At 43.9% G+C, this 25,799-nt stretch overlaps 5 protein-coding genes across 5 annotated transcripts; 3 read left to right on the top strand and 2 right to left on the bottom strand.

The window, feature by feature from the left end:
• Window positions 1-862: 862 nt before the first annotated feature.
• On the top strand, window positions 863-1,986 carry ATNIH1004_011287 (Clr5 domain-containing protein; the record flags this gene model as incomplete). The annotated part of the gene is made up of 2 exons (XM_033575850.1): window positions 863-990; window positions 1,050-1,986. The coding sequence occupies 2 exons, from the start codon at window positions 863-865 to the stop codon at window positions 1,984-1,986; spliced, it is 1,065 nt and encodes a 354-aa protein (XP_033421705.1).
• A 6,809-nt stretch (window positions 1,987-8,795) lies between these two features.
• On the top strand, window positions 8,796-9,710 carry ATNIH1004_011286 (uncharacterized protein; the record flags this gene model as incomplete). Its single annotated transcript, XM_033575849.1, has 1 exon — window positions 8,796-9,710. One exon carries the CDS (start codon window positions 8,796-8,798, stop codon window positions 9,708-9,710), a length of 915 nt encoding a protein of 304 aa, XP_033421704.1.
• Window positions 9,711-12,038: 2,328 nt separating this feature from the next.
• Window positions 12,039-12,987, bottom strand: ATNIH1004_011285 (C2H2-type zinc finger protein; the record flags this gene model as incomplete). The annotated part of the gene is made up of 4 exons (XM_033575848.1): window positions 12,039-12,489; window positions 12,543-12,622; window positions 12,683-12,874; window positions 12,934-12,987. 4 exons carry the CDS (start codon window positions 12,985-12,987, stop codon window positions 12,039-12,041), a joined length of 777 nt encoding a protein of 258 aa, XP_033421703.1.
• A 3,087-nt stretch (window positions 12,988-16,074) lies between these two features.
• Window positions 16,075-17,407, top strand: ATNIH1004_011284 (GATA-like domain-containing protein; the record flags this gene model as incomplete). The annotated part of the gene is made up of 3 exons (XM_033575847.1): window positions 16,075-16,145; window positions 16,382-16,684; window positions 16,750-17,407. 3 exons carry the CDS (start codon window positions 16,075-16,077, stop codon window positions 17,405-17,407), a joined length of 1,032 nt encoding a protein of 343 aa, XP_033421702.1.
• A 6,693-nt stretch (window positions 17,408-24,100) lies between these two features.
• On the bottom strand, window positions 24,101-24,625 carry ATNIH1004_011283 (uncharacterized protein; the record flags this gene model as incomplete). The annotated part of the gene is made up of 1 exon (XM_033575846.1): window positions 24,101-24,625. One exon carries the CDS (start codon window positions 24,623-24,625, stop codon window positions 24,101-24,103), a length of 525 nt encoding a protein of 174 aa, XP_033421701.1.
• Window positions 24,626-25,799: the final 1,174 nt, after the last annotated feature.

Genomic DNA, 25,799 nt, shown 5'->3' with positions numbered 1-25,799 from the left:
TGTATTTATTTAGTTTGCATGGGATGTTTCTACACCGATATCGACAGAATGGGTTGGCTGTGGTTGTTGTACCCCTCTTTATTTCATTGACTATGGAATGCAGGCAGTATGTCAGAAATAGGGATCCAGCTAATGTCTTGGGAATGACGATGACGGATTAACACAACTTTTCCGAGGCCGAAGGGGCCATATACCTTCCATGGTTAAATGTCCAAACCCATTTACAGGGTGCCCTATCATCCTAACTGGTTCTTTTTTAATGCATTATCTTTGAAGTATAATCTCGGGATACAAACTCTAAACCAAGTTGACGACTAGTGCTAGAAAGGCTGGATAAAGAAGCCTACTTGACTTAAAAGGTCGAGCGCCAATCATCGATGATGCCGTTCCGTGGGCGTTATCGTGCTAGTGGATCTCCCATCCCCAAAGAACTGCTTGGTGGTTCAGCAGGGACCCCTTGTTAGGTGGATACGAGTTGTCCTCGTCGATACCCACTTATGTACCCTTGGGTAGAGGTTAAGTAGGTAATCCCCTACTTACTTCCCTTCTATTGGATAACTGCTATAATTTCTACTACTTATATCTGGACCCCCCGATCTGTTCCCTTAGTAGACCAGTCCTCCAGTACCTCGATTGTTCCTCAATCCGTGCATTTCATCTACTGATGATTTCTTCATCCTTTAATACAACGTCACTTGTTTATGGTTCTCGAAACATTTCAAGCGCTCTTTCCTTTAGATTACCTCTTTTTTGTGCAGCTTCATTCCACTCAGCTTCGTGCTCTATCTTCTCGCCATTGTTTTTCTCTTCTTCTTCCGCCGCTTTTTTTGTGGGAATCCTATCTGAAAAATAGAGCAAGGAAATGAAAAATTCAATCCCTCCGGACGTGTGGGAGAGGAAGAAATCCTTAATCGCGAAACTATACAAGGATGAGGAATGGCCTCTCAAGCAAGTTATTAAGAAGATTCGCTCAGATGATTTCAACCCCAGGTGAGATTCGCTAAACAAAGATGGCCTATACAGAGACATTAACCCATATATTAATGCAGCGAAACCCAGCTGCGGAGTAGATTAAAGAAGTGGCGTGTAAATAAATCATCTCGCCAAACACGCAAGTCTCATAATGGTCAGCAAGAGAGCGCGTGGAACGACAGCCGCCCAACATCAAGAGGTAATTCCTCGTCTGTATCGCCCAGGACACAGATGCGTTCTATACAGCAGTCACATGCGGCACACGTGCCCACGACCCAGTCTGAATGGTACCTTAACAATGGGTCCTATGCCCAACAAGATTTGCCCCCTGCAATGTCCTTCGACGGTCGATCTTCTACAACCTCTCCAGCAGTGGCTGTTATTTCCGGCTCAAGTGCCTATGAACCACCAAATATCTCACCTCTGGTAGATAGCGTGTTGCTTGATTCGCCTATAATAGCATCTTCATTTCCCGAGCCATCATATACTATCACCACTGACTCGTGCATGCAAGCCTCCGTTTCAACGTCATCGCCCACTCAGTGGTCAACCCCTCAGTGGTATTCTATGGCTCTAGAACCGGGAACTCGACATCCGCCAATGCCTTTTATTACTACGGTAACTCTAAACCCTCCAACCGACCCCACGTTGCAGTTAATGCCATATAATTCACATGGAGTTTACCAGCCTCAGTTGCCGTCGCCCTCCAGTTACTCTCACCAGCGGATGCCTCACTGCCACAAGGATATGAAGCCGTGGCAACAAGCTGCTTCTGCCTCCAAATATCCTGGATGCAGCTGGTGGTCATCCAAAAGTGGATCAAAAGGGGAGGGCACGTCTCTGGAAGGAAAAACTTCGCTGCGATCCAAAGCGTTCAGCCAACCTCCCGCCGGATTGATGACACCCCAACCTCCTTTCTTTTCCAATGGGCAACGTCCCGTCATGTGTTCGCCTATGTATGAATACTCAGGTCCAGGGTCGTGTATACAAGACTTAACTAGTTTCGACTTCTAGGAACTAGCATCCTGTCAGCCTAACAAATACCACTAATCTATATTTGGTTATTTCGGATGCAAATTTGCATTCTAGATAGCTGCAAATTACAACGTTAGAGGTCACCACATTTGATCCCCATATTACTTATTTTATTTTTCAATAAAGCAGATTATTATATAGATACTTTAGATATAGTCACAAGAATCAGATCGCTTGATCAGTCGTGGTATAACATATACAAATTAGGTGTCAAGTCAACACATCCTCCATCGTGTTTCCTCTTTCACTGTCTATTATAAACTAATTTGTATACCTTGGTTATAATGCCTACTTAAACGGTCTGCGCCGTTTTTCAGTGCCCTCCTGTGTGTTTGTTCTTGCCTTACCCTCCGGAAAACTTTCACGTTTGTCATGATTGCATGATCTATGATAAAGACTTAGAATCCTGACGTCCTGGGACGTTTTAAGAAGTTGTTGGTACAAAATTATTTATTATTTATTATTTTACTTGATATCCATGTTCCCTAACACTTGCTTGTACTCTCTAACTTATGTATCAATGGGAGTACTACGCTGGTATGTGTTATGATGTATTTATGGGCTGAGTAGCTATCTTCAACTGCCCTACCCAAACCACATATACCATTACAGATCTTTCTGGCAATTAATCTAATTCATTCGCCGACCGCACTATTAAATACGCTGTCAGGAGGCGAAAGGGTATAGGTGCCAGCTAGGTTATCTAATGTTGATGGGAATGGAGCGAACAATACGGAGTACGACAGTCCGATTCACATGGAGAGATTGTGTGATGACCCTGTACACCTTGGTAAAATGGATAGATTATATCTAAGGGGTCGATCTAACGAAACATCAAATGTAGAGAAGGAAGGAAGAAAGAATTTTATCGTACAGGAAATGTGGGGAAATCTCTGTTGTGGGATCAACTGTGAATAACGTCTTGGTGCCTCAGGCAGAGTTCGGTCTAGGCCCTGATAGATTGCCTCAGCTGTCTTTCGGTGGAGCAATGCAAATCGCCTGGGCGATTTCAGTCTGTCTGGGGGTCCATCGTCTATCTAGCTGCACTCTCTCTGTACTGTAATTCCTGAAAGGTTTTTCACTTCTTAATAATCTCGGGCTCAGGGTTGGTGGAGACACCGGAGATGTATTCCTTCTATGATCATCATCAACCACTAACGATGAACCATTGGTTCGAACCCTACGAGCGCTCTCCACGGTGCAAGAGGACAGATCAACAAGCCTTTTTCAGGTCTATCCCCACACAGTGCTCTGCGTTCCCTGCAACAATCAATCTTCCTTTCAGACACAACTCTGGTTGGAATTGTTTTAGCCTTTGCGAAGGCGTTAATTCCACCGACCACAGTTGCCGCTTAACGCCAAGCATCGATCTCGGCTGTGTCAAAGTAGACCACGGCACAACCCTCATGATAGTCCAAATGTTGGAACCTCAACCCTCCGGTCTGGGACCCGGACCCTCGACCCCAAAAAACCAACGCGCTATACCCAAGCAAAAATACTCTATACCTAATTAGTTAAAATTAGCCCTAACTTGGCTATGTTTGTCTGGTTTGTTAAACTGGGGTGACGGTGACCCGCGGGAACCCACAACCCTCAGAATGAGAGGGTCTTGCCGGGGGTCTACGTCCCAAGTATTATCTCCAACATCAGATAGTTATACTCACATAGCTAGGGCTAGAATTGAAATTATCGAATAAAGATTGTTCTGTTTTCAGTCAAGAATATTTGCGGGGAGATTTAGGAAAGCCTGTTGCCTAGCTTGCCCACGGGAAAATCGTTGAGATTCAAGGTACTTGCCAAGAATTGTTGTGCGGATCCATCTGTTTCAGACACATCTGAGGTAAGGTTAATGCAAAAAAGGAGTATGTGAAAATGGCGACAAATTAACAGGCATGTAAATAAAAGCCCCTTCAGTAAGGGCTGCTGGCTTGTCTGGTACCTTGATCTTGAATTTAGTTGGCCCAGTTTTGGTTAGAGGGCTAACCAATGTGTCACAAAGTTTACTCATAATTACATTTTGTATGGCTGGGTCCTAGTCCCAAAGCGCCATAAACGATCGCCTAGTTACAATCCATTAGCCATTATTGGACTTTTTTTCCAAGAGTGATCAGCGGCTCTAGCAACTGGGGTAATCTCTCACTATAAGTAGACTCGTCACAATAATTGTTTTAGAGAATGGCATCTACGTCCTACCGCTTCTTCGTTAGTCAAAGTCGCTGTACTTTTACAGGAGCTAAAACAATCTATAACATATTCACTAGCCCTATGGCTTGTCCAAACCCCTTTATAAGCGAGCTCCTGTTTCCTAGTAATGGCGGCTGTCAGTTATCCCTCGTGCATGCGGTGATGGATCCAAAAAAGAAATATGGAAAGATACTAGTACATTGATAAGTGTTGGCTGACGAGTCCAGACGTCCTTGGCCGTTGGTGTAAGGGCATTCCAGGAGGACCAGGCAGCATATCTTGTTGTTTTACCTGCCCGATTTCCAAATGGAGATTTACAGATGGTGACTATCAATGATCTGGATTCATCAACTATAGCAGTATGGCTAAGTATAATGACCTAGCCTTTAGTTCACAGTTCGACATTGCTTCCTGGTTCGGCCTTGTTGTCCTTTTGCTGGCTGCTGTCGCGGCTAGTTCCTTTATTATTCTACCACCAAGTGTTACTCGTCGCCATTACCTGACAACCAGTCCATTGATAGGGTTTATATCTTTGTCGGTAAGCACTGCTTCAGATCAGTATCACATCATCTAACTAGTTACCGTGTCTCGTGGTTTAACATCCAGACAGATAGCGTTCGTCATTCCACTACTAAAGACGCCAAATGAATGCCATGATGCCGTCACGCCTAACGATTGGCTGTCAGATACTCAGTGTGCTTTCTCTGGATCCCTATTAATGTTTGGTGTTTGGGTGATTGTAATAAGCTGTGGGTTCTTTTTATTTATTTATTGAAAACTTGTTGTATTGCTATTATGACCTATTCTGACCTACCAGCCCAGGTTGCTTCCGGTCTATCTCTCTATACCTCCACCTTTGCTGGGAAGTGGAACTGGGGAGAAAATATATGTTTACAGCCGTAACCTGCATATTTGGTGGTGCATTTGGTCTTCTACTTCTTATCCTGCTCAAGTCAGGTGTCTCCTATCAGATAGGTAAGGTGTGCTACATCAACCATCAAAACAGCATTGGCGTATTTTGGGGACCTTTGCTTGGAGTGTCATCTATGTCTCTTCTTCTCCAGATTATAATGATGCTGTATTGCATTCACATTGTTATAAGGTCCACGAAGGGTGTCGACATTCTTTCAGGATTCGGGAAGCGACGGCGCCCATCTGGTTTTACCCAGTCTGTCATGGGGAGGCAGGCTACTCTCAGAGCTTTTCATATCCTTCAGATGCAATGGAGAGCAATTTTCATTGTTTTCCTAATCTTATTCCATGTTGCATTTATTGCTTGGACCTTTCTTCGGACCCCTCTTCCAGCTAATTACAACTTTGAAGAATTAACGCCTTGGATAACATGCCTGCTGGTGTCACTGGGGAATAAGAATAAGTGCCTTGCTCAGGCAAACAAGTATGGGCCCGGGCAGGGCAGCGCTATTGCTTCATTCTGTCTTCTAGCGGTGAGCCCTTTTCGCAAGGACCCTTTACCCACTGCATTATTGGACGTGATCTTAATTCATAACAGTCAAGCGGGTTCTGGGGCTTTTGCCTTGTCATGCGCTGGTCGGTAGCCCAAGCCTGGATTAATTTGGTGGTGACGAAGAAGAGAGAAATAATTGCCTACTGGAATAGGCTATCAGCTAGACATCAGTTAAATGATGTGGAAAGTTTGGCCTCGGTTACACCATTGTAATTATTGCAAATCAGAGGAAGATTACATGTTATTCTTATCTGTAAACTTCAGGGTATATATACATGATGAACATCAACTTCATCAAAGACCAATCTAATTCTATATGATATGTGGAATAAATTCCATACTGAATCAGATTGCTTTCTAATCAAACTGATATTCATCTTGTATATAAACCCTCAAGTTTATGGATGGTACGGTCCTGGCAATCGAGCCGATTTTAGAGAGCAGTAATTATGCCTTCTGGAAACGGATCATGACCTCATACCGAAAGCATGACAAGTCTGCAAGAACTCTCTAAGCGTAACCACAGCAATGTAAATGCTGGGTCTGAGGGTAAAGAAGTTCATCACCGTGGTACCAGGTTACGTATCCATTAAAAAAGGATTTTAATTTGATTAAAACTGAAGAAAGGGAGTATATATCGACTCTTCTATTAACTGATATATGCATGCCACAGAAGCATTAAGTGTGCCGAGAGTGTTGGGATGGAAAGATACAGTGTCCAAACTCCGAAGTAAGTTGTCTCGCAATGAACAGGGCAGACTGACTTCACGGGTAGCACCAGGACAAATAAAAGAATCTAAGAGAAGTTCCCAGAGCTGTCGAAGCTGTTCATACTTGGGGGAGGGGGGGTCTGAATTGATTGTATTCAGAAAGATCTTCTGCCCAACCCCTCTATGAGAGATATTGAGTATATATATTTCACATGATGTCCCGATCTGAACAGCCTAGAACCAAAACTCAAGGCCGACCAAAAAAAAAAAAAAGAGGGAGAAGGTAGAAAAAGAGGGAAGGAAGCATGGCTGAAGACGTAACATACTGAGCGACTGAATTCCGGTATCTCAGGCAGATACTTATTCTGCCTAATGTTTCATATATAATCCGGTGTATAAAAAGTCGACTCTAATTGCATGGTTGCTAACAATCTTCCGCTCTCTGAGAAGTGAATAAGGACACATTGAAGGGATAGATTCGTTATATATTAAAAGAGATACCTGAAAGGTAAGACACACTCCTTTTACCACCCCTACATAGCAGAAGCAAGTTATTTGTTCCATTTTACATTGGCTTCTCTGTCAAGTCCAACTGCCATAATTAACGTAGTTGATATACCGGGAATCCGCGTGCATTAGACAAGACCAGCAATGTACCTTAGAGACAAATCCAAGATGATTACCACAAGCAAGGATGAGCGAAGTGCAACCTAGCTTTTATGTCTCACATACCTGACTATGTTAGGGTGCCCGCTGCCAGTGATTCTTTCCATGAGACCGCAATGTCACCAACAAGTGTAAAAAGACCAGGCAGGATAAAGCCAAATTCAGTTAGGCTTATGTTACCGATGTTAGTTCGCTGGAGGTTGGTTAGGAAGGTTAAAAGAGATTTGAACGAAGTCTGGAAAACCTCGCAATTATGCTTGGATACAAAGTACTCTTGATGCTTATATATTTAGAGAAACCACTAATAACAATTGTAAATTTTCATTCCGTTTTAAATTTTATGGTTGTGCTGCAATACAATATCTTTGATGTGCATGTATAGTGCATTCCTAGCTGCTGGTTATATCCTGTCTTTAATTATCTTGCAAGTTCTGATCTGCTGCCTGTAACAATGGGGTGGCAGTATGGACCTTGCTCCGTTTCCTTTGCCGCAATACGATTGTTTAGAGATGCCCTTCACTGGATCAGGCAGTGAATAATGCTTGGTAACTATACATCAGTTGTTCTTCTATCCCACTTGCAAAATAAACTGATACCGCATGCTCCTCTCATGGAACTCCTGGGTATGATAAACTAAGAATAATGAAATTTCCCAGCTTCCCAAAGTACCTCTGGCCCTGGAAAAGATACGATCAGTCTAGCAATCCTTACAATGCTGATAAAGAGTAAAGAGCCTGATAAAACAATGGAGGGAATGTGGGTGAAGTTTTTATTAGTGGATATCCAAATCTCTACCAAACCAAAAATATCACGTGGCAAAAACTACGAATATTCGCGAATAATGAAAATGTTGAATATCACGGTGGCTAAGGCTTATGGCAGGGATTAGGAACAGAGTATATATGAAGCATTCCGCCTCTGTAAAAGATAAGTTTTTAGTTAATTTAACAAGAATAGAAGTAAGAAATTAAAACATAGTGGCTATTTTGTATATTTTGTTTTGAGGGGAAAAAACCTCCAAAATACTAGATACTAACTCTGTCTACCTAATTTTAAGTTTATATAGGGTGTTATAGTGGAGATATAAGAGGCTAAAAATCGCAGTACTATGGGAATTTCGGTTCCATCGCACCGACTGAGGATGTCGGAAGCGGCTAGTGACTCCGAAGTCGTATGGCGAAGGGGTCGGCTAAGTTGCTTTTCTTAGCTCACTGTGGGTCGGAAAGCTTACGGTTCTGTTCGGCGGTTGGTATGATGATGTCAACACTTGCAAAACTTGACTGCTAACTTTATGGGTCAAGACATCTGTTCCAAATTCTAAGAATTACGACCATGGGACTCTCACAACTGTGGTCACTATAATATATAAGGTTCCAAGAGATGATACTATCGTTTAGCTTGCGTAGTGAAGGAGAGATATCTATATTAAATACAAGGCGTACCGAGCTAAAATATCCATTTAAAAGAGCTGACGGTTACCAAAAGGCTATTGAAATAGCTTATACGGTGACGGTGACGGAGACGGACAGGATCAACCCCACGCGGGGCTCCTGCGCCTAAAGTTATCCATGGTACATAGTGACTATCGAACCGAACAGGAGATATGTTCAGCCTCTCAATGGAGAGTAATGTAGTTTCCGGGCATATTTGGTAATATGCGGGAACTTTTCAGTATGGGTGGCAATGGAAGCGAAAAATGACGAAGAGGTTTAATAGTCCAAAATGGAAGTCTTTTCTTTGGATTATTCGGCTCCCGACTCACGATGTCCAATGCGCAGTGTGTTGTTACAAGTCAGTTTTTGGGTATTCATATTGCGAGCGTCACTGAGGCGTGTGTATTCGTGGCATTTACGACCATTGCATGGTACAATACTATCGAGCTTATTATTCTTTGTTTTACCACATTCAAAAAATACCGAGGATGCTACTTCTGGAGTCTGCTGGTTGCCTCCGCCTGCGTTGGCGTTCATGCCTTAGGATTCCTCCTCCTTGTCTTCGCTATTAGAGTCTCACCATATCTCCCACTCACAATCGCTGTCTTCAGTTGGTGTGGAATGGTGACAGGGCAATCCCTTGTGCTCTGGTCACGCCTGAATTTAGTACTCTACCATCCAAGGGTTCTCCAAGTGGTGCTCTTGATGATTATTACAGATGCAATCCTCCTGCACACCCCTATAATAGTCCTTCTATATGGGGCAATGTCATCGCATCCTCAACAGTTTACGGCGGGATATAACGTTGTGGAGCGCATCCAGCTAGTGGGGTTTTGTCTTCAGGAGTTAATCATCTCTCTTATATATATATGGGGAACGATCAGACTTCTAAAATTCCAGCAAGAACGGCACCGTCGTCACATTCTACACCGGTTACTTATTATCAGCATTATCATTCTCCTCCTTGATATTACAGTTGTTGTTGTTGAATATGCTGGTCTCTACACTCTCCAAGTTCCACTCAAGGCCACTGTCTACAGTATCAAACTCAAGCTGGAATACTCCATACTGGGAAAGCTTGTGGAAATCTCCCGAGGTCCCACCTCTGACCTTATGTGTTTTATGAATGGCCTGAACTCTAATCCATTGCCGTATCATGGTGATACTACCAGTTCCAATGTTGTGAAATTTGGTGGACTAATGATGTTCAGGAACAAGAGTATCCAATACTACCTAGGATCGTAAAGGACTTTGTGTTGGGAGGGGCGTTGATTGGACCTCTTAGCTTATCCCAAGTGGTGAAATGCGATTGCCCCGACATAAAGGTTTGGGAGGGATTTTCAGGGAAAAAAGGAAGAGGTCTAGGGAGACAGAAAGAATAACAAGCCTCTTGCTTAAAATAACAGGATTGAGCCCGGGCTACTGCGGCCAGTATAGCAATGAGAATTCCGCCGTGAAGTCCTTTCATGTTGGTGGGCTTGGCTCGGATTTACGTGATTAGCTGATATTGTATATTAAGTCAGAGGAAGGACCTACTGGTCTTTAAAAGTATAGGAGCCCGAAAAAAAAAAAAAAAAAAAAAAAGTCGTAAAAGGAATGAATCAATAGTGGGTGTTACAAGACACAAGGTTGCAGTCTCATGAAAAGAGACCGACCACTCTGGGCAGCTTTATAATGCTTCAGATGTGTTGCTTGCGTGCTAAGGTATGCTGGGCATGGGAAATAAACAAATATTGCCGAGATGTTGTTTTGCCATAAGAATGCTGCCAAGAAGAGGATGTTCGCTCAGGTTGGTTCTATTGCGACATCACAATCTTCACCCTTTGAAGCTAGGAAGGATGGGTATTGATTGGTATAGAAGGTAGTGTGACCGTTTTATTGCCACTCAATGTCTTTTAAGTCTATTCCTTGAATGGCTAATTGCTATTTGTTTAAGTTTTCTGTTTGTTTGCCCTTGAAATCTGATGCGAACCTGGTTTGGACTCTTAACCTGTCGAGCTGTCTGCGGATCTGACAGAAAGCCTTCCATCCATCCCTCTTCCATCAACTGCTGCAGACCGGTTTTGATACCACCAGGGTGAACGCCGAAAGATCGCAGCCCTAGTGGGCTATAACGACGATCTACTTTATTAGCGGTCCACACTTTGCCTGTCTTACTCTGTCCGTGTGATTTCCGGCGGTCATACCCGCCTTCGAGGGAAAGCGTACTGGTAACATGAGAGATAAATACCTAATTGGAGGGATCTGGATCGACTCCATTGCCCTTTGTGGCCCAGCTAGGGAGGTTCTTTTTCTGACGAATAGAGCCGGCTGGTATGAATTTGTATTTAGGGCATTGCCTAATTGTGCCCCCGGCAGGCTTCTTACTACATTCGTTCACTATCGTCTCGGTTGTGGTCTCTCCTCTAACTATCTTGGTAATTTGATATTCGTTACACATAGTGGCTTGACTGTAGGATTTTCATAGTGGTCAGCATGTTGAAGGGCTGTAGTGTTTAGTGAGGGCACATAGGCAAACAGACCTTCGTAGTTTATATAGGGAAGGTCCAGCTAAGGGCTTTAATATGAAGGAAACTGTTGGATAGAGGGAAAGACGCTATTAGTATTCCCTCTCAAGGACTTGGCATTCTTTAAAAGACAATGGGATCATCTTTCCGAACCCTGACCAACTTGCATGACGTCATGGCTTTTCTTCAAATCGATGATAACATACTGAGCCACTGAATTCCGTTGTCTCGGGCAGATACTCGTTCTGCCTAAAGTCTCCTATATTATTCGGTGTATGAAAAGTTGACTCTAATTACATGGTTGCTTACAATCTTCCGCCCTCCGAGAAGTGAATAAGGCGACATTGAAGAAGGGATAGATTCGTATATATTAGAAGAGATACCTGAAAGGTAAGACACTCCTTTTACCACCCCTACATAGTAGAAGCAAGTTATTTGTTCCATGTTAAACTTGCCTCTCTATCGAGTCCAACAAGACCAGCAATGTACCTTAGAGACAAATCCAAGATGATACCCACAAGCAAGGGATGAGCGAAGTGCAAATTAGCTTTTATGTCTCACATACCAGACTATGTCGGGGTGCCCGCTGCTAGTAATTTCTTTCCATGACTACAATGCCACCAACAAGCGTGAAAAGACCAGACAGGATAAAGCCAAATTCAGTTAAGCTTACGTTACCGATGTTAGCTCACTGGAGGTCAGCCAGGAAGATTAAAAGTGATTCGAACGAAGTCTGGAAAACCTCGCAATTATGCTTGGATACAAAAGTACTCTCGATGCTCGTATATTCAGAGAAATCCACTAATAACACCTGGGTTTTCATTCCGTTCTGAACTTTGTTATGGTTGTGCTGCAGTATAATGTCTTTGGTCACGTTTTTGGTCGGTTCCAGATGAACTTTAAGCTCTGGGAAGTGCCACACCAGCACATCTTTCATTCTGCACCCGGCAGAGGCCCTCTGGGCGTATGTGTCCGCGTTCCATTACCCCGCGATAAAGTGGTCGCTGTTCAGCCGCCTGCTGGCTATTAGAATGAAGATACGGAAGGCCATGTCAGAGAAAAGGGGTTATGACCGGGTTTGTTGTAATTCGTGCCGGAAATTCTGAGGATGATGGGTAACCATGAGGTCATCCCCTCCCGCTATGGGCACACTTGCAATGGGGTGGTGGAACTCCAGTGGTACGTAGCCAGGGCGGCCTTGGTCGTATCTTTGTTGCATGAGTTGCTGCACGTCAAATGGGGACGTCACGGGCACATTATGGGCAACGATTCGGGACGCCTCCTGCACGGCAACTGGTATCATGGCTATGTATTTGGGAGGGTAGAACTCATGCGTCGGCGTGGATGAATAAGTGTAGAAGGGTTGCTGGGCAAGGAGATATTGGTCATTTGCTACAGAACTACTAATAGGGTTCTGGTACGAATGTACGGATTCTGCGTCCTCTGAAGGTGGTCGAGTCGTGCCAGGTGGGTGCGAGCGGTGTTGATGTTTGGACAGGGTGGTTTTGCGGGAAAAGCTGTGTTATAATATTAGCAATACCAGGTCTCCATATGCACATTCCAATCCCACCTTCTTTCGCATGTAGGTTCCTGGCAGATATAAGGCCGCTTCCCGGTGTGAATCCTGCGGTGGCGTCTTAGACTTGATGACTGGAGAGAGCTGTTAGAATTGCATGGAGATCAGGTACTGTAATAAAGTGAGTCACATACATCGGAGAATGCCTTGCAACATCCTTCGTGGTCACATATATAAGGCTTTTCCCCGGTGTGGGTTCGGGAATGGACAGTCAATGCATACTGTTGAATAAAGCTCTTGTTACAGTCCTTGACCTTGCAATGATAGGGCCTTTCATTGATGTGTACTCGATAGTGCCTGCGGAGGTCCGATTTGCGGTTGAAAGACTATTATTGAGGCACTATTAGATAGGACTCTTTTGGAGGAATGTACAGGAGTCAGATACCTTGCCACAATGCTCCCATGCACAATTACAATCCCGTCCATTGCCAGGGGCCATGGCCGCGGGAGATAACCTATGGATATGTCGGGGAGAAAAGTGGGGCTCTGGAATGACGGGAGAATCCGAAGATGATCAATAAGAAACCGATGTGAGGAGGGGTCGCGGATAATATCACAATGGAAAAGGGACATTTAAGAAGATAAGTTAAATGCGAAGTAAGAGGGAATGGAATGCTCACGGTTTAAATAGAATAAAAAAAAAAAAGGAATATGAGTGAAAAGTCAGGGGGAAAAGCAGGTTGACCTTGGAAGAAATCCGCTAGGCGGATAGTGCATTAGCTTCCTGCTTTATGGGATCTCTCACATTGCTAGTTAAGTTAGTTGATATTATGTGAGTCTGGGTAGCTCTTTTTCTAGCTCTAGTCATTAGACAGATTAGCTCTCTAGCGTGAATGTTGTCACTGCTCAACGGCCCCGGTTTGAGCAAGGACTCTAGTGCATCAGTTGCTGATGGGGTTCGAGATTTTATTCTCGGGTCTCCGTTGATGATGTTTCCAACAAGATATTTACCTCGCCTGTGTCCATTCTAGATAATATCAAGGGAAAATGATCAACATCAATACACAGTAGCTAAAAATAAATTAAATACAAGATCACGCTTAGCAAAACAAAAATAAAGAAAAGAAACAAAAGAAAAAAGAGACAAGAGACATAAGGCACCCAAGGATAAAACAACAAAAGGTAGAAAAGAAAACTGTATATTGCCAATTTTTAAAAGAAGTCCAATTCAAGCACTTATTACACTCCTTCCAGATGAAGGCCCCTGGATAATGCAATATGACACCGAAAACGGCCGGATAACTGCAGTATTTTTGACACACAGTCTGCCTGGAGCGCTTGCAATTAAATCCATATATCTTATGTATGGATTGTACATAGAAAACGAATCATTTTAGAGTGCCGCTCCTTGACAGTGTTGGTATAGCTTCAACTGGGCAGACTTTCTATGTTGCCTTTGGTTTTATATGCGATGAAAAAGAAGAGACATACCTGTTTACGGTCCTGTTATCGAGTTCTACGGCTCCCACTCCCTTCTGTGATTGTGACAGATAAAGAAAAGGCAATTTTTCAATTAATTAAAGAGCTATACGTCACGGCACGAGGCTAGGTCAACAACTGGATTACATTTTGGCGAAGCCATCGCTTGAAGTACTAGTAAACAGAGCGACGCGAAGTCAGAGCTATACTATCTACAGGCCGTGAGTGGTGGCAGAGAGCCCGGATCCTGACACTACTCAGCTCCTGCGAGCTGAGCGGCGTAGCACTGGTGTACGCTCTGGCTCGGGCGATGGTTTATACGGATAGCGCTTATGGAACTCCTTCTGCGCATCCAATCCATCAACATGTTCGATAGGTTCCCACGTGGAATCATTTATATCCCAACCGCTCCATTTGACCAGGTATTGGATGTGGCCGTAATATTTTCTTGAGTCCAGGATCTCATCAACGCGGTAAACAACCTCGCCATCAACAATAACAGGGCCTGAGTTCTTGGGCCGTTGGCCAGTAAGCGGATCAGTTGCAGCGGGATGAAGGAGGTTGGTGTGGAAGACGGGGCGCATCCTTATTGTTGAGGGTAGCTCGAGCCTGTAGACCAAAGGGCTAAGCACCTGTACAACGGGATAGGGGCCTAACCATAGTGAGTCAAGCTTCTTAGTAGGCCGGCGGGTGGTAATATTTTTACTGCTTAACCATACTTCATCTCAAACTCGGTACAGTAGCGAGGCGCTAGGGTTCGTCGTCGATTGGCAGATTCTTCGTACTTGGCCTGTGCGTAGTGCATCTCTTCCTGGAGTCGTTTATGGGTTTTAAGCAGTCTCTGCACAAAGTTGGCGGCGGGTTCAGCTGGGGAAGGTGCGACGGGGGACTCCAGGCCCAGTCGGGGAGTTAGCAAATGTGGGACCAAAATGGGTCTATATTACCTATTATTCAGCATCCGCTCGGTCCGACTTTGTTCCTTTGTGTGACCTTTTTTATTACAACGAGCTGCTTCACGAATATTGGAGATTTGCTTGTTTTTTAAAGCAGATAATGCAAGTATGATACTATCCTCCTGCTCCGCTAACTTATTTGATTTTTTACGCGCTTTTGTTGGCATGGTGGTGGTTTGAAGTGTTTCAATAAAATAAAACACGGTGAGGCGGAAGAGGTGGCCGACTTGCTTACGTGGCCGACTAGCTTAACTTAGTTACCGATTAACTTACGTGTTATGGCCGGGGGTGGACCAGAATCATGTGACTAGATCAGGGAAAACCCCCCACGGAGCACACAACAAAATTAATGATCAAGAGAGTAAATAATAAAGGAGAGCCGAACGAGCTCAATTCATTCAACTAAGACCTTTTTACCAATCGTACTCTATTTCCTCTCCAGGACTAGCAGCATATCTGACAATTCCAAACCTAAAAGTGTGCCTTTATACCTCATGGCGTATCCGAAAGCGGAGATTCCCAAATGCAACCAAAAGTGTATGTACTTCGAGATATCCGTCTGCCCCATCCTAACTCAAACGTTTTCGCTATTCCCATACACGATATTCCATCCTGTAGGCCTAGTCTTTTCTTTCTGACCGTGGACGGTTCAAACAATTTAGCCGAGAACGTAAATTGTTCCTTAGCCGGTGCAGTCTGAATGTATCTTGGCTAACTATTACGAATCTCGGAGAGCTACGCTAGCTAGCCTAGCTGATAAACGAGCCGATCACCTCTGTGTTGCATTAAACTGGTACATTTTATAGTACTTGGTGTGACGGCGCTGTACGACCTGACTATATAAAGCGAGAACAGTAAGGACGGCGTACTTGAATCCCTGTCTTTTGCTCCTGGCGCAGCGGTTTTCCCAGTCGGTGTTCCCGATTGAGTGAATCGTGACACTTGGTGTCTCACCACCAATCATTAATAATATACTAATAATAGCCAATACTTATATGAGCTTGAACAAAGTGTTATTTTTCTTTAATATTTCCGAGTCTTACTTCTATTTTCCTCGTTCTATTATATTTTACTTGCTACACTAATTTATCGTTTATACGAGTCACATAGTTGACCGTTGAGAGATATTAATTTAGAAATCCTCGCCTTCAATTATGTTCATGAACTTCAAGCTGGTGGCTTCCGACTTGCATGAGAGGCATGCCCGGTTTCTGACTCCTGCAGTGTCAGTTGTCCAGGGTTATTCTCTCTGTGACTCGACTTAGTTACGGTAGGATCCCTTATATGATTATTTAAAGATGTTACTAGTCTCATAATATCATCTGCACTTTATTTAACCCCACCCTTACCAAATTCTGCCCAGCATCCCAACGGCCTATATTCCACTCACACAGCGTTCAGTTTATCAATTGGAGTGACAAATGAACAGGACGATGATCATATTTATTCACATGATGCAAGGCGTTATGTTCCAGAGGAATCAGAAGCTCCGAACAAAGCCTCTTCCGAGTTAGAAGTGAGCACGCAACGTTTTAACATACCGGACCAGGTGGTAGACGACTGTTTGATTGAGGACGAGCCGTCGAGACACGTCGATTATCTCTCCCATGAGTGGAAGGAGGCGGATATTTGGGCTTCTTGGCGTTATATGGCCGCCAGAAAGAAAGCGTTCGATAAGGGTGTCAGGCTTGAAAATGCTCTCTGGAGGACTTGGGCAAAATTGAAGTTCAATCTCGGTATAGTCTCGCCCAAAACACTTAATTGGTCAGTGTACTCTAGAACAGCTCTTTTCTGTTCCTGTATTTCCGGGATCTAATGAGTCCTTGCAGGTTGAAAGAATCTGATGTGACATGGCTGTATGGTCCATTTAAAACATTAGGAACCCCAAGGATGTCTGAAGCCTCACCACTTCCAAGCGTCCTGACATGCCAGCCTCCAACGGACAGAAAGCCAATACTGAAGAAGAGAACTCTCTCTGAAGCTATTCCAAACAACCCCTTTGCAGCAGACTTTACTATATCTAGGCCAAGTCTGAAGGCACAGAAAACAGATAATGACCGTAATCGTACATCATTTAACTGTCACAAGTCAAACCTTGGGGAGATCCTGAGTCAAGTTTCTGATGTTTCCCCGCAAACTCCTTTTAATGGCAGCCTGGCCAGTACGTCATCTGCTGGTTTCGGCTCACCTAGGCACCACGTCCGTTTTAACAACGAGGTGGCGCAGTGCGTTGCAGTCAAAGCAAACAGTGATGAGGAAGACGAATCGCCGACTACTTTTGAAAATGACTCGTCCCCCGGGGATGGCGTTGTTATGACCGGACAGCATATTACACACATCTACTCCTGCGATAAGAATTCTACTTCTCGGAATGGCATTAGCAGTAGAAAAAACACAATTGCTCTGCTTCCTTCCACCACCCTCAATTTCCAAGGAGACAGTCCAGAGCCCCAAGCACGTTCTGCATGGAGTCGTGGGTTTGGTTAATATTCAGCATCCACCGCTTCTTCCGCTTCCTTTGTTGAGACTCTTCCAACCTATGGGCTGTCAGCAGATTTCACGATAAACTATAAGGACCTTGATTTCAATTTCCACTGAAAGCCGAGCCAACGCTCACCGGATTCAACAGATTGACGTTGCTCGTCCGATCCCCTAGGTATATTACCGGTACATAAACCCGTGGTGAGATTTCTGCGCCTGGTCAACTCTGGTATCCGGTATATAGTACTCGCTGGTACATCGTACTATTTTGTTCAGTATGATGACAAATCACTGCCAGACAAGTATATGAAGCAGTGCGGATACTCTCGCTTACCATAACGGCGACCCTTCTTCCCTTTCTGCCTCATCTTTAGTATTCTTGATATAGGACTCAGTATGATTCTATCTATCTGATTTGCCTGCCATCACGCTCTATACCAGAATTAGTAAGATGAATGGCAGAACAAGAAAGGGGACTCGTCTCCTCGACGTATTAATACTGCAAAGAACGAACCAGATATCCTGTTGTTGAGACGAACTCACCAAGTAGCCTGTTTGCATTGTTTGTATCTAGCTTTGTTTAATTGTTTATCTCCCCGCATAGTTCCCTCATCCTCCTCCCCACGTTTGAAATTTTCGGTAGATAGCACCAATTTCGTCAAGTTGCTTGGCCGTCACAGTTGTGACGTAAAATGGATTGCTACTTCTCTGATTAGAAAAACCAGCATAGTGTTATACGTAACATATTGAGCATGGCCGTGAGTCATATTGGATCATGGTACGGCTAGAACGATATTTTTATATTTTATTCTCAGTCGTTAAATAATTTGAAATTGCAACGCTGTTTTTGGTCATCCCTGTCTATTACATGGCCACCTTTAGCATATGGTTCATTGAGTTGAGACCAGAATATGCTATGGAAATTATAATTCGTTGTGCCCTGTGTCTGCTTGCATGGATGAAGACGCTAGCAACTCTTCAATGGCATCACTTTGTGCCTTATTCAGCACTTGAAATTCTTCGGTGTTTTTTTGCAATTCATCAACTAAATTTCGAGTATTTGATAACGACTGGATGAGCTCTCTTAGACATTCGATTCTTTGTGTCTGTTTACTGCGGAGGTCCTCCAAGATCCATTTATCCCCAAGAGATGACCTTTGTTTCTGCGCTATTCTGCCTGACAAGTCTCGTAGAGAGTCATCCTTGTCTTTAATCTGACGATACATTTTTATCACGGAGAATGACGTATTTAACTCTTGGCAGTTGTCGCGGTATGCAAATTATATAGGATCTTTTTGCAGCCGTGCCAGGGAATAATATTCCTTTGGTTCTTCCCGTTCTTTCGCGAATATAGTTAGAGTTCAGACACGCACAGAAACCGTAGGAGGATGTGTGTATGAGCTAAAAAGTCTTTATCCGGTAGTTTTGCTTAGGCTGGTCTTTTATGGAGGACAGGACATTATTTATATCGATGGTGGTCGACCTAGCAGTCCAAGATGAAAACAGGTCTCCATAATATTGCGATGAGAGAATTATCAAACACTGTTTATGCTTTGAGAGCTATTCTGGTGATGTCAGATTATCGCTTTATCCCTGGATTATTTCGTTATCAAGTAGCCCGTCTTCATATCAAGCTTCAGCACCTCTCAGTAAGATCCAGTGCCAAAGGTCGAGGGAGTCTAGAACCCTATATTTGCCACCGGGAGTGAATTGAAAGTAGGGTTAACCAAGCCAGTCCTTATCAAGGTGAGCTCCGCACCAACAAGGGCGTGATTTTCTTGGCATGCCTAACGCATCAGCCGAACAAGCCAATCGGGATTACTCGTTCCATCATCACCACCTCATTAAACCAATACAAGAGCCATACTGTTGATTGCCAAACCTTTCAACATACCTCACTCACGGACGTATATCGAAAGATGCACTTTTTTATATATTCCAGACTTGAGCATTGATCCGTATCAAGCTGTTGCACAAGTGCACTAATAAACAGTGACTCAAGCAATTCAAATGGATTGGTACGTCTGAAGAAATTGGACAAGTAACAAATGTGAAAGTTCGTCACCCCCTTAGCACAACCCAACTGGACACGATTATATCATTTTACGGTGACTGTTGAAACTCTGGGGCGTGAACTGGAGAGAGAGAAGTGCTCTTTGTGTTACTCTTGTGTATATGCGAGTAGCAGACAGGCTCTTTCCTAATCGTCTTTCCTAACCGTCCGCTAGAACTCCAGGTATGTAAGGGTCACACAGCCGGGGTGGTTCGTGGAGACTCGCACTACACTTTACCCAGTAACACCTTCTTTAATGCCTAACCGGGGATTCCAGGCTGGACGGCTTAGGGACCTCTCATGTTCCTAACCCACAGAGACGCTTGAAGTGTCTCAAATCCGCAGGTGGAACATAGCAGGGTTCGGTTTCTGTATCTCGGTCGCGGTGGCAAATTCCCTCCGGCCATCCACCTTCCTATTAGACGGAAGAAATAACTGGTGACACTGAGGTATCTGTCCCGTGTATGTAGATGATAAGGTTGTTGACTTATCCTGAAACTAAGCGCATTCAAATTTTACGTCTGATTTGTGTCGAGGGGACAAGACTTGTATAATACGCGAATCTCTTGCGAATTGTACAATATTCACCCTGTATAATGCAGAAATGGTATTGCCTATAACCTGCATGTTCTCGCTTATGCCTTTACCATGCTTCATCAAGCAACTTCGTTGTCCTTTCGAGTCCTAAATGCTCTGCCACAGGTTCTCTTCACGAAGGGGGTCTGGATATCCGTAGTAGGGGTTTGTTGTTCATGTCCATTCTCAAATTCAAACATCGATATTTCCGGCGAGTCTGAGATGGCCTGATCAGTTGTCGATTCTGAAGTGGTATGCGTACCATCCACCGACAAAGAGGAACTGTTAAGGGCTGCGCGACGACAAGATATCGAACAAAATAGGGTCCCTCCTGTTGATCCATTACAATGAAGGCATTGTTCGTATAAGGAAGACATTATACAACGCTATTTTGCCGTTTTGTTGGATACAGTCTCAGACGATGGCCTGCAACGTGTTGCCAGTGGTCATGCAGGGAAGGCGTCGATTGTCGTCCGTGTTAGTCAATCCAAGTCAGCATCACGTGATAACATGTGAAGACAATATTAGACCTCGCCAAATCGCGGGTCGGATTCCCACCCCGACCTAAAACCCGCCAAGAAAAATAAATAACAGAAATATATACAACTATTACAGATATATTCATATTAAACTTTTAGAATTTCATATGTATTACCGTAATATATTAGGCTTTGGGTCTTTGCGGGTTTCCGGGTAACCCATGGGTACCCAGAAAAGCAATATGGCGAGGTCCAGATTGCCAGCAACGGTTGCAAGGTGAGTGACATTTCGTGTGCAGAGAACTGGCTCTCTCCACTCCAATCAACATTAAAAAGAGGGGCGGCCACAGGATCATACTGTTATTCGCCTGTGTTCTTGTATTTCTTGAATTTTATCTCTTTATCAAGGCATTCAGTAGTGCATAATTAATTGAGTGAAGCATTAGTCTCAGTCAGGTTCCATATCTGTGCCTAGCGGCTCCGCACACGAGCCATTTATCTCACCAACAGCATTTGAGGAAAAGAAAACGAAGTTTTCTAACTTAAAGTGGTCTCGGTTCCCTTATCATAGTCCTCATATTATATGATCCGTCACCCTAAACTGGGAGAGGTCGACAATAGGCTGGTCGATGACCTTCCAATCATGATCGACCTTCCAACCATGGTTGGGTTGGAATCATCGCTTCATCCATCCCTGCCCCCTTTGCACTGTTTCCCCCCGGTCGGCAATTGCGGTGGCTGGGGGTGTAAACGTCATAGAAAACTATATCTGTCCTTGGCAATACTGTGGTACACCTGTCGCCACAATACCACTTTCTCAAATTCAAAAGCAATGATCTCATTATCAAGTCGGCCCATAAAACGAATCGAGTTCATTATAACCTTATCTTCATTCATATTTAAGCTTAGTTGTGAAACATGAGCTCTAGGCCATAGTCAACCGTCACTGTTGGGACAACTAAGCTTTCTAAGTCGGTTGCCACCTAAGGTTACTAGTTTATTGTTTGTACGATTTCTACTTGTTCTGATACAAGGTCTCATTTTATTAAGTGCGTGGGCGCACAGCTACAAGTGCAGTAATAGAATACTATTATTACAGTCCGGCCAAGAAGGCAGAAGGGAAAATAAAGTAAAAATGAAAAATCTTAAAACAACAGCCATGGTAGAAGTTTAATTTAAAGAAATAGGAGCCTTGGATACTGTACTAGTGCTAGCCATATAGTTATGTCCCTATTTTGGCAGTGTGGACATTTAAAGCGTCGCCCTAAGAATCTGACTTACCGCTCTTCAGGCTCTTCAAATTTAACGTCTGTGGGATGTATAGAAAAACTGATTGATGTGTAGTTAGTACACTACACAGCTACTAGAATGGCTGGACCTGCGACTCCATTTCAGGTGGAGGTTTGGATAGAGTATGGGATCGGAGTTCTTATCCTGCTCCTCAGAATTTTCGCCCGATTGATGATAACCAGGCTTGGGATATGGGATGGCGATGATTATTTCACCATCCTTGTGCTTCTATTTTGGACTGTGAGTACCCACAGACACTATAACTCTCACTAATCTGACTAGTTGACAGGCACAGTTAGTTATGTTGGAGCTTATTGGTATAATAAATTACCCATAATATCCGACAAGTCAAACTGATCAATTTCAAAACCAGGTCGCTATGGATCTAATATCGGGTGGTCTGCAGACCAACGCGCATTATTTAGTGATACTGATATCTACTGTCTTCAGATAGGGTCGAAGTGCTTGCTTGCTGGGTGGTGCTTCTATGTTACAATGATCTGGTGCCTGAAGGCATGCATGCTGTTTTTATACCATCGTATCACGTCTGTATCCCATTGTTGCCATAAATGCCATTATTCTTCTGCTAACCCTTTAAAGTCAAGGACTTATCCAGATAAAGCTTGTTAAGTGCAGTGCAATTTTATGTGCCTGCACATATGTATCTGTAATTATAACAATATTCCTGCACTGCCGGCCTTTTTACAAACACTGGCAGATCTATCCAGACCCGGGTGGTACGTATATTTTGAGCTTTATTAAGGAATGCCTAGGTTGCCATGCTGAAGCTATCTAGTTGAATGCACAACTGATTTCACGAATTATATTGTTGTTGCGGCGACGAATATAGCGTACATCTTCCCTTATCTATATTTCCTGTTAAAATATATTAAAACTCGCAGGACTGATATAATCCTTGTCTACATTCCCATTCCTTTAATAGCCCAACTCAAAGTCAGTCTGTTAAGGTATGTCCATATATACAATTCAATCCAAGAAACATTTGGAGAATATTTACTTATATATTATTTTCTGTCGTTACTTAGAAAACTGGCAGTTGCTGCCTTGCTTTGCTCCGGAATTTTCGTTATATGTGCTGCCCTAATGCGCTGTATAATGTTATTGAAGAATCTGAACAGCATCAACAAGAGCACAGTTTGGGCAAACCGGGAGGGTGTCAGTTAACTATTTCGCCTAATATAGACTTGCAGTTACTAACATGGCTCCTGCTTAGGTTGTTGCTATTTTAGCTGTTAATGCTCCGTGCATCAAGCCTATCTTCAATACTTCTACTTGGAGAAGACAGCTAAGTAAGGATGCTGAACTCGGTCAGAAAATCCACGTGAACACTGCATTTGAGATCATCGAGGTTGAAGATGTAAGAGAAACACCGAGACTGGTCAAGCAGATCCATCCTACCTCCTAGCGGTACTACGTCTCTGTCAGGGCCTACGTCGAACCCTGCCTGAGGCACCAAGTCTGCTTTATTCACTGTTAACCCCACAATGTAGAGATTTCCCACATTTCCTGTACGATAGAATTCTTTCTTCCTTCCTTCCTTCTCTACGTTTGATGTTTCGTTAGATCGCCACCTTAGATAGAATCCATCCATTTTACCAAGGTGTATGGGATCATCACAGTCTCCAGTATCCATCAGGCTTCGACTGCCTCCAGTTTCTAGAACCTATGAGGAAATCAAAAGCTAAAAAACAGTACCGGAGGGTATACCTAAAATATAGCATTATCACCGTGAACAGGGAAGCAAGTGCACTAGCACGCAGTATATAAGGCGTCAGTTACCTGATTAATTATCTTAAAGGGAAAAGATTGGATATTATGCTTCCTTTTACCAGGCGTAGCTTCATACGGGATAGACAGAGCACCGATAAACATTTTAACATAGCAGAAAACGAGTGGTCAATGGCTAAAGAGGATCCGCCATCGCTTGCACACACCGGCACGATGGCTTGACCACCTTCCGAAGATGCAACGTCAGAGCACTCGTGTCAGACCCCCATTAGTACTTCCCTAGCAAATAACCAGTATATCCTTGTCCAACAATCCTACTACCTTTTCTTATCCTCGCCGACGCTCGAGTTCTACCCCCCATAGAACATACCCATGACACCAGTTGCCGTCCAGGAGGCACCCCAATCGCTGCCCATAATTTGCCCCTGGAGCCCCTATTGACGTGCGGCATTTTCGGTAATAATACATGCAGCAACTGATAATTGTAGGAATAGAAGATGCAGTTTCATTAAGGGCTAGCCAAGGGTGGTGTGGACGAGGTTGACGTTATAACTAAGACTTCTGATAAGATTTTGGATCTGGCTTACGCTCCTTGACCGGGACTTTAGCAGGGCGGCCATGATCTTCATAGTCATAGTCAAAGTTTTCTTTGATGTCAACCGAGTGGTCATCCTTTTTATCCTCGTTATACAACGAAGCAAACGCGTTATTTGTTGAGACTGACGCACTGTTTCCAGTGTCAACACCTCCTGAACCATCGATCAGGGTATTATGGGGCTGATGGGGATAATAAGGTGGCTGGTGATGGTGTGGCTTCGGCTCAGGCTTTTTCTCCTTGACCGGAACTAGAACAGGGTGGTCATGCACTTCATAGTTATAGTCAAATGTTTTATCGATGTCAACCGAATGGTCATCCTGGTCCTTTTCACCATACAAGGATGCGAATTCATTTGTGGAGGGCACAGACGCGCTGTTTCCGACGTCATCCCCACCTGGGCCACTGATAATTTGGTGGGATTGGGCTCGGGCTACTGTGGCCAGTATGGCAATAAAAATTCCGCCGTGAAGTCCCTTCATGTTGGTGGGCTTGGCTTGGATTTTACATGGTTAGCTGATGTTGTATATTAAAGTCAGAGGAAGGACCTACTGGTCTTTAATAGTATAGGGACCAAAAAAAAAAAAAAAAAAAAGGTCGTAAAGGGATGAATCAATAGTGGGTGTTAAAAGACACTCAAGGTTGTAGTCCCATGAAAAGAGACCACCCTGGGCAGCTTTATAATGCTTCAGATGTTTTGCTTGCATGCTAAGGTGTGCTGGACATGGGAAATAGACAAGTATTGCCGAGATATCGTTTAGCCACAAGAATGCTGCCAAGAAGAGGATGTTCGCTGAGATTGGTTCTATTACACCATCACATTCTTCACCCTTGGAGCTAGGGGGGATGGGTATTGGTTGGTACAGAAGGCAGTGTGATCGTTTCATTGTCAATGTCTGTCTATCTCTCGAATAACTAATTGCTATTTGTTTAAGTTTTCTGTTTGTTTGCCCTGGCATTTGACGCGAATTCAGTAAGGCCAATCTATAATCCGTTGAAATTGCTATTCCTGTCTTCGGCTTCTGTACAAGGCCAAATTATTAAAGAGTTTGAGGTGAATGGCGAGAGCATTCAGGAAGATGACCAAGGCACATGGGACACTGTTTTGTAGATTGCTGTGGTTGAGATCTAAACCTAAATTGGCAGGTTGGGGAACGGCAAATATCGACCTACATAACCGTTTGGGAGGGCCAAATAATTTAGCAAAAGCTGCGTCACAACATTAGCAACAACAGGTCTCCGTATGCACATTCCAATCTCACCTTCTTTCGCATGTAGGTTCCTGGCAGATATAATGCCGCTTCCCGGTGTGAATCCTGCGGTGGCGTCTTAGACTTGATGGCTGGAGAGAGCTGTCAGTGTTGTGGAATTCAGGGGAAGTGATCCGCAGGGAGCTATTCTATCAGCTACAGGCCAACTAGCCTAATTAGGAAGTAGATGTCATTCAGTGGAAACACTGTCACGGTCCTAAACCTAAATTGAATGAAACAAGATCTATTCAGAACATAGGGCGACTCATATTCGAAACAACTAACTTGAAGAGCTATCTGAAGAGGTGTTGCTGGGAGAGAGGTGTAGGATGTGTGATCACGTGATTGGATAGGGCTAGGGCTGGAAATCAGGTGATCTGAAGGTCGTGGGCCCCGGGCCCACGAC

This window comes from Aspergillus tanneri (genome assembly GCF_003426965.1).
Source record: "Aspergillus tanneri strain NIH1004 chromosome Unknown AapTan_8_pilon_pilon_pilon, whole genome shotgun sequence".
In the NCBI taxonomy this organism is placed as follows: Eukaryota; Fungi; Ascomycota; class Eurotiomycetes; order Eurotiales; family Aspergillaceae; genus Aspergillus; species Aspergillus tanneri.
This window is presented reverse-complemented; position numbering and strand designations above follow the sequence as displayed.